Here is an 11,210-nt window from a genome sequence, read left to right as displayed (position 1 = left end):
TTAACAATGGTATCAATTCCTTCATCCTCCAGGAACTACCTGCATACACTAGCTACATGAGGTCGGGCATCGTCGTGGACCAGGAGGAAACCAGGTCCCACTGCACCAGCGTAGGTTCTGACAATGGGTCCAAGGATTTTATCCCGATACCTAATAGCAGTCAGGGTGCCATTATCTAACCTGTAGAGGTCTGTGCGTCCTTCCAGGGATATGCCTCCCCAGACCATCACTGACCCACCACCAAACCGGTCATGCCGAATGATGTTGCAGGCAGCATAACGTTCTCCACGGCATCTCTAGACCCTTTCACGTCTGTCGCATGTGCTCAGGTTGAACTTGCTCTCATCAGTGAAGAGCACAGGGCACCAGTGGTGTAGTTGCCAATTCTGGTGGTCTATGGCAAATGCCAATCGAGCTCTACGGTGCTGGGCAGTGAGCACAAGGACCACTACAGGACATCGGGCCCTAACGCCACCCTCATGGAGCCTGTTTCTGATTGTTTGGTCAGAAACATTCACACCAGTGGCCTGCTTGAGGTCATTTTGTAGGGCCCTGGCAGTGTTCATCCTGTTCCTCCTTTCACAAAGGCGCCGATACCGATCCTGCTGAGGGTTGAAGGACCTTCTATTGCCCTGTCCAGCTCTCTTGGAGTAACTACTTGTCTCCTGGAATCTCCTCCATGCGTCTAGGTACCGCAGTGATGCCCTGGTCCAGATCTGGGAGGAGATCCCCCAGGACACCATCCGTAGTCTCATTAGGAGCATGCCCCGACGTTGTCAGGCATGCGCACAAGCACGTGGGGGCCACACAAACTATTGAGAATCATTTTGAGTTGCTACAATGACATTTTAGCAAAATGGACCAGTGTGCTGCATCATTTTTTCACTTTCATTTTTGGGGTGTCTTTGATTTCCCCCCTCTATAGGGTGATCATTTTCATTTCTATCAAATTATGTGGCATCATTTTGTTACTAATACATCACCCATTTATTATCAGGAAAGATATTCAAGATCATTTTTCCCCCAGTTTAGATCTGATGTGTTTTCGAAGTGTTCCTCTAATTTTTTTGAGAAGTGTATATATATAGTATACGTACATATACACACACACACGCAACATAATCATTCCGCTTTTTTAAAATTAATTTTTATTATTTTTACACACACACACACACACGCACGCACACACACACACACACACACACCAGAAAACAGTCAAAAGTGCAATTTGGAATTTTTGCTGCATATTTTAAATGGGGAAAAGTAGTGCCATCTGGTGGACGAATATAAAGAAATAAAAATTAAAGGTTCGTACAGTTTGGTCCGAATTGATTTTAAAGAATAATATTTTTGTCGCAAAAAAACACATGCCGGTTTCTGTGTAGCGTTGTCTTTTAGACTGATTAAAGGAACAGCAATGTTCATTTAACACAAACAAATGGCACAAAATGTGCCCAGAATCTTTCAAGGTTTAAAAATGTTAATTATCCTTGTACATACTGTGATACAGTCATACAGCAAATATCACCACTACAATTCAACTTGACACATTTCTTTTTCCAACAAACTTTATTAATTGAGGGAATAATGCACAGTTCATACAATAAATTTGGGGTAAAATTGTAACAGTTCAGACTCAAAGGAGGGGGGAAACCTCCTCTGTTAGATACAACAGAAGTGTATTCCAGATATGGACATCTTTACTACATCATTAGTCTCATTTAGTCAGTTTGCTTGGTGGGCTACAACACAATCTTTTAGAATTCTCATACAATGTGATGGCACCTGCAAAAGAGACCAATTCAATTCACTCATTTTAAAGTAGGTAGCATACAAAGCCAAATGAAAGGGTCACATTCTGAGGCAGTCTTAATGGATTATAATGAACAAACCTCGATTTTAGGTAACAACAAAGGGAAGACACTTGAGTCTGCTGCTTCTGCACTTACAAAAGTCACACCACACACAGTCCAGACCACTAGAAAGCTCCAACAACACTCCTACTTCAAGCCTATTTCATGGTATAGTAAGTGCACTAAATACAGAAACAAACACATATACATATGCCTTGTTGTCCTATATTGAATAAGTAAGAATGAAGGACAATCCCTATGCGTTTGTCATTGTGTACTGAAAAAACTTGCTTATGTGCATCATCAAAAAGGACAAAAAAACAGTGTATGCAGACACATAAGCATATTTGTGGTCTACAAACATATATATTTTAAATTTTATATGTAAAAAGTACTTTCAGAACAAACAAGCAATAAATCAATGTTTGAGAAAAGCCATACGATTTTGAGAACACACACCAATATCAAAATATCAGCAAGCAGACAAAATCAGCTAAACATGGTGTATTGCTTTACTCTCTAAACTGTTGCAGTTAGCACACACTGCGGGATAGATATGTGTTTTCCATATCATAGGAAGACAGAAATTTCTGTAAAGGGTGTGTTAAAATATAAAATACCCAGGTAAAAGCAGTGCTAAACTATCATATTGCAACACCAAAGCTTGCCAGGTAAAAGGGATGTTAACATGAGTAACAAGCAGTTGATTCTGTGCCACCTCATAAAACTTAACTAAGTGTCGCAGACTCCCGATTTCCAATCATAACAAAGGTGCTAAATGTTAAAATACACACAGTCACGTTGTGGACTACTCATATGGAAATGAAATCAGTGCTTATCTAATAAATCTTCACCAGCTAAACCTGGACAGAAGGAGGAGTCCATCCCAATAACAGAGACAGACACATGCATAATCAGCTCCACCTGAATACATCCCATCAGTTGATTAAGTGAAACCAAGATCCCATATCTTAGCTTTACACTATAAAAACGTCGCGTGTGTGATTTGGGACGCAAGCACATATCTGATTATGCTATTCATCAAAATGTGGACATCATGGCTTGATGGAAATGATGACATTTAACTTTTGTTGGTACAAATTCTGGAGGAGTCATGATGAGACGGTTTGGTGGACAATTGAACGTTTTTGATTTGACATGATTTATTTTGTCTATTATTATTGGGAAGGCAGTTTTTGTTAACTCTTCATTTGCGCAACTCATTAATACAACAGTGGATTCAAGTATCTGTTCTAGTACTCTCTCTGATTGCACACTTTTATTAAAGTAATTTGATCATATTGGATTCGTATCTCTTAAACATGTCATCAAAAACTACAAGGAGGTGGCAGTTCTGCCTTTGTGTGGTGAGTGCAAACTGTATACTCATGCTGGATCATGACGCTAACATTAAAAGATATCCATTATTCATAAATATAATCTATAAGTGTATTTGTTCCTATGTCTGGTAGCCACTAGGTGAGATTAAAGTATCTAGGAGTGCAAAATCACAAGAGGGGAACGACAAGGGTTAAAGTGCAATGCAATAATTTTGAACATCGAGGTGTGAGTTCATATACAGTATATGCAAATCCTCATTTGCAATGTTTCTATTGAATAAAAGATCACTCTCTTAAACCTCTATAAAAGATAATATTTTCATTCTCTTCTCATTACTTTGATTCAAGATAAAGCAATAGCCAAAATACGGCCTCTTTTTTTCTTTTTTTAAAAAAAAGGTTTTACCTCATTTGATTGTGCTGCAACAGTGCAACGAGCTCCACTATCATCCTTCTGTCAAACAATTAGCTTTGCTATTCTGACTTTAGTCATAACATTTCAAGCTTTTTTTTTGTTGAATTCAATTAAATTATACTCTATGACATACTGTATGTTGACGTTGACAGAAGAACAGAAGAAAACAATCCCTATTTGATTTTCTAAAGTCAGTGTAAACCAATTTGTAAATCATGTTTTTCGCACTTAATTATGGATTTAAAAGCAATACACCTTTCAAGTGATACAAAGACAAAAAAATGTGAAATATGGTTAAAAACCGACCATGAATTTAGCTCAATTGTGATTGGCTTCATTAAAAAGTCCAAGTACAAAAAGACAAAAAAGGGACAAAAAATGAGAACATCAGACATCACACAAAACATTGTGACTAAACATGATCCATGAGGTTTTTTAGATATTAGATAATAGATGGCATCATTGCTTGGGAGTATATAGTTGTATACAGATATTGTTATGTACAGAGTACAGTATATACGAGCATAATTACATGACCATGCTAACAGAGAATCTGTTTTCAACACGAGTTTTTTCAAGAGAAATACCCTCCACTTATAGGAAACACTACTTTTCTTGAGAAGAGGCTATCGAAGTGGAAGTCAACATTGTGGAAGTCACTGATTTTTGTGAAACTCCTGCCGAGTGTGGGAACTGAAATGGGTGCCTTAAATGGAATGGAAAACACACTGTTACATGGGTACTTCTTAAAAACGCAGCCATATTACTTTGTACTTTTAACTTTTTAATGGCTGACTAAGTTGTTTTCTCAGCGCGAGGTTTTTGTGAAGTTCAACAACATTTTGAGCAGCCGTTCTCTGTGATTCCTTCATTGACAAAAGTTATTCAGACAATGGCAGCCTGTTTAGCTTGCTTCTTCGTGCAGTGGAGGCATTGGGCTGTCTGTTCAGGTCTGGGTTAGTAATGTCCGTAAAATCTGGGTTTTGTGTGGGGGACTGTGTTGAGTCAGAGAACGGGGTCATGTCAGGGAGTGAGTCTTCATTTGCAATAGGTGCTTCAGTTTGTGTTTCAAGAGCAACAACCACAGGGGAGCGCTCTTTGGGCTTGCGGCCCCGCTTCTTACCAGTGGTGGCGCCATTCCTCACATCTGCTTTAATGCCATTGTCCTCCATAGGTTTACTCTTGCTGCTGGAGATCCCTTCACTGTCTGATGCACGGAACCAGTTCTGAAGACATAAAAATAACATTAGTGCTGATTGGAAGCTTTCGAGAAAGAACAGATACATCCAAATGACCTTTACACTTTAATTAGAAGGGTAAATCACATGTTTATATGTATAGACGTTATAATGCCCCTGGGGTCTCAATAAGTGGTGACTATTTTTAAGATGGGAACCTTATGAGAAGATGTGAATTCAAGCAATTAATGTAACACAATAATGAGGTATTGCGAGGGGAAAACTGTAATGGGTACAAAATGTATGGAAATAACAAAAAGTCACAAAATAAATATCATGGTCTTTTATAATTATAATCCTGTTTACAATACTATAAAATAACACATATGGAAATTGTATTCATGATCATGAATAATAATATTAATATTAATAATAATAATAACAATAATAATAATAATAATAATAATAATAATAATAATAATAATAATGTGACATGTAACTGTACCAGTGTCTGTGACCCACCTGTGAGTGTGTCTTGCTGATGTGGTACTTCACACCACTCTCTGAGTTAAACTCCTTCTGACAGATCAGGCATGTGTACTTTGCCAGTCCTCCACCACCCTATGGCACAGAGGCAAATACAAATGGACCTTTATTGAATTTTAAGGATATCTGACCAAAGATGTTTTCTGTAATGTCTGTCAGAGGTTGTATTGCCACCTGATTTTGTCAGCACTTTACTTATTGCAAATTCCAAATTACTTTCTCACTGCTAACTGCCTTTGTGTAACGCTACAAACCAAAGACGCTAGATCGATAAGACTGTCCAGTCAGCCATAAATACACGTAACAGAATGTAGTACGTCATGGAGCACAAAGTCCGCCATGATGGGAAACAACAGCTGGGCGGGGCGAGGTGCACAACAGCATACAATGTATTCACTAGCTTTGAGTTGAGTGTAAAATAAACTTATGCGCAGTGCGTACACTTTGATGAAAGGAATGAATGTTATTTTCCGAACAGAATAAATATATATCTGTATGTATATAAATACTGCACACTGCAGAAACATAACCTTCATGTAGATGTCAATAAAACCATGAGCAGCGGTATGAAAGAAACTTTTTCCTTCTTCAACTTTTTTTCCGTCCTGACAGTGTTACCAATGCTTAACAAGCAACATAGAAACTAATAATAAATAATAATATTTTAACTGAACTTGGATTTACACATTTGCGACAGAAAACAACAATGCATTTACATTTTTATTTTTTACAACATGTTTTACCCCAAAACATCATTGAAATTGCACTCAAATTTGGACATGAAATTTCATACACTGACAATAGACCAACCACAGATAAGATGATCCAACCAATCACCACAGATTTACTCTATTGACCTGCAAGTGTGGGTAGGCACACACATGGCATCAGTAATTACCATTCCAGTAAGTTGATTTTGAAATTCTGGTCATTTTTTCATGACCATTAGGCACGAACTACCAGTGTTGTACATCTACAACGTTTTTATCACACATCCCTGTCTTTGTCTTTGGGAAACCTGCATAATGACAAATCTGGTCTTTTGGACCATCTCTTACTGCAATTAATGGCTGAACGGTGTGTACACGTTCACACTGCAATTTGTCTGGATTCCGCTTTCCGCCATGGCGGCCAAAACCAACCAGGGCATGCTACGAAAGTGGATGCCGAGTAACCAGTCTTATCTATACAGCGTCTTTGCTACAAGATCATTAAAAGGCATATTATACAAGTATATGAGCTAATGAGCTACACTTAATCAAGGTTGTATGTGTTTTTAAGATTTTGCAAGCGCCTCAATAACTATCAACATAAATATTTGCTAAATAAGTCAACAGTTAAACATTTTTTGAAGATTAACTTCTTGGTTTAATTTGGCATTTACAGTTTCAAAATTAGATTAGGAAAAGAGTCAGTGGATTAAAACCGAGAGGGACTGTATGATTGTGTCCAGAGGGGCTTTGCTGCAGCAGAGTGCTTATACCTGGCTACAGTTGGCAAGGTGGGCTTTTAGTCCAGACACACTGGAATAGACAGCATCACAGTTCTGAGTGAAAAAAACAGAATACCCTGTCAACAAGCTGACATTTAACAGTCCAACAAAAACATTACTTCACAACATTATGAACAAATCCAGTGCCTGAACATATTTGTTTGACATATTTTATTATATGACCCGCTGCTGTCATACTTACTTCATTGGTGCAGCAGATGAAGCCATTTTCCTTGACTTGGCTCTTCCAAGTCTCTAGTAGCTCCCTGCTGAAGCTAGGAAGGCCAGGGCGGGTGTAGTTCAACTATACATAAAATACATTTTTATCCATTTTATATGTATATTGAAAAAATTATAAATAAAGTGACTTCCAATGTTACCTTTTAGCACTTGTATTTGTATGATTGTGTGGGAGGAGTTACCGTATGCTCTCAAAAGGCATCCGCTCTGTTTTCTTACCCTTTTGCTGTCAGGCACCAGGTCATCCTTGATGCGACGCTTGGTGCCCCAGTCTTTGGCAAGCTCATCCTCTGCAATCTCCTGCAGGTGAAAGACTGCCACCTGAGCTGACCGGCGTCTCACTCTGCCACTAGGGGTCCGTTCAAAATCCTCTGCCAGGCTTTCATTCTGCACTGCCTTTTCCTTGGCTCGATCCTTTCCTTGAATGTCCTTGTCTTTGACTTTGTCTTTCTCTTGAGCCACTGGTGCTTTTTGGTACCACCCAGGCTGGTTTTGCTCCCTCTTTCCTCCTGACAACCTATCAGAGGCTACCTGGAAGAACAGTAAGACACATTGAAACCTGTATCTATGTAAACTTAAGCTTATTTTTCTTTAACTCTAGAGGCTGTGTCACATTTGCTATCTTACCCTCTCTTTACCAGTGTTGTTGTTGGTGTCAGTGCTACTGTCTTTGCTGTTGCAGGTGGCTGACATAATAGCAGTGATGGTTGGGGAGTGTTCAGTGCGTACATGATAGTCCCTGCCAACCTTTGAGCGGTATGTTTTTCCACAGTGCTGGCATAGAAACACTCGTTTCTCATCATCAGAGACCTCACGTCCGCAACGCTTCTGGTGGTACTGGTAGCCCATTAGACTGGCGAAGTGAGCTGAACAGCCCTGCACATTAACATGTGAACTTGTTATATGAAATATTTACCAATATTTTTTTTTACTTTTGCATTTACATTTTGGAGGAAAAGAAGAGGAAGCTGTATGAAAAATGCTGTAGATTTCCTTGCTGTACAGCCTTTTTTATTAAATTGTCAATAATAAGAGGGGAACGTTGATATGATTTTGTTTGTACTACAAATGCACTATATGTACTAAAAAGGATGAAGATTGAGGAAGAGTGACAAAATGACCAAAAGAGAGAAGCTACAGTGCCCTCCAGAGGTATTGGAACAGTGACGACAATTCTTTTATTTTTGCTGAAGACTATAAAAATATTTACGTTTGACATCAAAATATGAATATGAAATCAGAAAGCAACATTTCAGCTTTTATTTCCATATATTTACATCTGGATCGGATGCGCAACTTAGAAGATGGCACCTTTGGTGTTTGTTGGACTTTGTTTGTTGCTGTTTTCTGTGCATTCATTTTGTGTTCCTGTATGCCTAGACAACCTGAGCGCTGAGTAGGGGCGTGGCAAGGAGACACACCTGTGGCAGATTACCAATTTGGCCTATTTAAGGTAGTTGCTACAGGAGGAGGATGCAGCGTTGTTTTCAGCATGTTCGTGCGTCGGTGCCCCGTGGCTGCTTTGCTGGATTTACCGGCTCAGATGTTCTCTAGATGTCTTCCAGTTCCTTCTCCAGCAAATAATTATTTTTTCTTTATTGCTCTGGCGTCCTCCATGTCTCCTTTGGCCTACTGTCATTCTTTTGTGCTAGCATCCTGCCATTTTTGACTCTTAAAGGGATAGTTTGGATTTTTTTACATAAAGTTGTATTACGTCCCCATCAGCAGTGTAGTGCATCAACAGTGACTTTCCCCCCACTTCGTCCCGTGAACGGAGTTCTAGTCGGTTTTCTTCGTGCCTGTTGTGTCCCGAAGTGTAACATCTCATTATGCACCAAATGCAGTTTGCTACATCCAAACATGTACTTCGACCAAACTCCCACAAAACGTTCCACCTCATTAAACATAACACACGACATTAATAGTCAAAGAAGGAAGTGTATCTGCAAATGAGCTGACATCTACACTGACACGCAATGTCAACTTCAGAGTATTTCCGGGTTATTTCGTTTTTTATTTGTCAATATCCAGACAACAACGAAAATGACACTGATTCAAAATTAGAAATATTGTGATTGGGTGTGATTTTTATGTAAGTGAAAATTTTGCTAAAAGAGACTAAGTCAATTTTGATTTCAACAGAGTTTTTCTGTCTTTTGTTGAATTTATTATGTTTGTTTGTTCGCATTATTAAACCATATATTATCATTACATTAACCAAAAAAATGGTCTCAAAATAATGTTGACAACAATATCGTTTATCGGCAATAATTTGTGGGACAGTTATTGTCCAGCAAAAGTAGTGCGGGAGTATGGGGTACCGGACCACCTAATTCAGGCGGTCCGCTCCCTGTATGATCTGTGTCTGGTCTGCATTGCCAGCAATAAGTTGGACCCGTGCCAGCGAGGGTTGGACTCTGCCAGGGCTGCCCTTTGTCACCGATTCTGTTCATTACTTTTATGGACAAAATCTCTAGGCACAGCCAGGGGGTTGAGGGGATCTGGTTTGGTGGCTGCAAGATTGGGTCTCTGCTTCTTGCAGATGATGTGGTCCTGCTGGCTTCATCGGGCCGTGAGCTTCAACTCTTACTGGACATGTTTGCAGCCGAGTGTGAAGCAGCCGAGATGAGAGTCAGCACCTCCAAATCTAAGACTGTGGTTCTCGCCCGGAAAAGGGTGGAGTGTCATCTCCGAGTACTGCTCAATGCTAACGAGGCAGCCACTGCTATCAGTGTCCGACTTTTGGCAACACATCATATGCCTTTGGTTTCAACACACTGAAGCCCGGCCGCACGGTGGTCTAGTGGTTAGCACGTTGGCCACACAGTCACAGTCTGCAGATCGGGAAGACCTGGGTTCGATTCTCCCATTTCTGTGTGGAGTTTGCATGTTCTCCCCGGACGGTTACTCCGGTTTCCTCCCACATTCCAGAAACATGCATGTTAGGTTAATTGGTGACTCTAAATTGTCCATAGATATGAATGTGAGTGTGAATGGTTGTTTGTCTATATGTGCCCTGCCATTGGCTGGCGACCAGTCAGGGTGTACCCCGCCTCTTGCCCGAAGTCAGCTGAGATAGGCTCCAGCATACCCCCGCAACCCTAATGAGGAGAAGCGGTATAGAAAATACATGGATGGACACTGAAGCCCAGTTCCAACTGCACGGAATAACACAGGACGTGACCAAGTATTTCCACGTTATGGCCTCCACCTTCTCCACCTCTACCTTCTCTCAGATGTCAGGAACAGTATGACGAACAATTTTAGTGGTTTTGAAACTGATTTTTTCATACGATGATATACCTTGAAACCGGTAAATGGCCCATGTCTAGTCAGAACCATTGCACAAACATTGGTCACAGCCAGTACACTTCTGCTTTCTGTCTTTTTGTTCAGTTTTTTTTGTTCCGTCAGCATCGATAATTGACATTTATGAATTGATTAATAATCATCAATGTCTGCATCACGATGCATCTAAAAATCAATTATCCCTCAACCCTGCTATTACCGTTCATAGAAGACCTGATTCATGTTGTTTTCACCTCTAAATACAGTCTACACAGGCAAAACCTATCCTACCCAATCTGGAACTGAATGTAGACATTCAGTGCTCGAATAAGCAATGCAACTGGACACACCTGAGCAACAAAAGACACCTGTCAGTCACATGTTCCAATACATTTGCTCACATGAAAAATGGGTGGGTTCAAACAACCTCTCTTTATCTTTTAAGTTGTGCATCCAATCCAGTTATAAGTATCTGGAAATAAAAGCTGAAATGTTACTCTCTGATCTCATGTTCTTCATTTGATGTCAAACCCAAATATTTTCAATCTACAGCAAAAATAAAGGAATTGGCCTCATTTTTGCTGTACTTCTGGAGGGCATTGTAAATCCAAACTTGCATAATGACTAGGAGGAAAAAGTGACATGAAAGTTGGAAATGAGACAGCAAAGCAGAGATAAGAAAGAATGGAAGAAACAGAAAGTCAATTGCATACCTCGCTGGGACATTTGATTTTTCCCATCTGTTTGAGTATTCGCCGTAGTCGTTCTCTCTCCTCATGCTCGTCCTCCATCTGGCCTTCACTCCATGAGGGCTGAGAAGGTGAAAAAGTAAATGTCACATAAATGTCTCAAAAATCA

General features: G+C 39.8%; 1 protein-coding gene across 7 annotated transcripts in view; it reads right to left on the bottom strand.

Annotated features, from left to right (window-relative positions):
• Positions 1-1,565: 1,565 nt before the first annotated feature.
• znf512b (zinc finger protein 512B) overlaps positions 1,566-11,210 on the bottom strand; it is a 44,172-nt gene continuing 34,527 nt past the window's right edge. For 4 of the 7 annotated variants that reach the window (XM_054754329.1, XM_054754063.1, XM_054754152.1 and 1 more), the window contains 7 exons: positions 11,066-11,164; positions 7,692-7,940; positions 7,284-7,595; positions 7,027-7,128; positions 6,816-6,878; positions 5,309-5,407; positions 1,566-4,834 (listed from right to left, as the gene is read on the bottom strand). In XM_054754329.1, the coding sequence (XP_054610304.1) occupies positions 4,490-4,834; positions 5,309-5,407; positions 6,816-6,878; positions 7,027-7,128; positions 7,284-7,595; positions 7,692-7,940; positions 11,066-11,164 (1,269 nt within the window). In that variant the 3' untranslated portion in view covers positions 1,566-4,489. The remainder of the gene's footprint in view (positions 4,835-5,308; positions 5,408-6,815; positions 6,879-7,026; positions 7,129-7,283; positions 7,596-7,691; positions 7,941-11,065; positions 11,165-11,210) is intronic. The other 3 variants (XM_054754497.1, XM_054754414.1, XM_054754582.1) reach the window with 3 other exon arrangements.

The sequence above is a fragment of the Dunckerocampus dactyliophorus genome, chromosome 1, assembly GCF_027744805.1.
Source record: "Dunckerocampus dactyliophorus isolate RoL2022-P2 chromosome 1, RoL_Ddac_1.1, whole genome shotgun sequence".
Taxonomy (NCBI): domain Eukaryota; kingdom Metazoa; phylum Chordata; class Actinopteri; order Syngnathiformes; family Syngnathidae; genus Dunckerocampus; species Dunckerocampus dactyliophorus.
The sequence above is the reverse complement of the archived record's forward strand: the minus strand, read 5'-3'. Positions and strand labels throughout refer to the sequence as shown.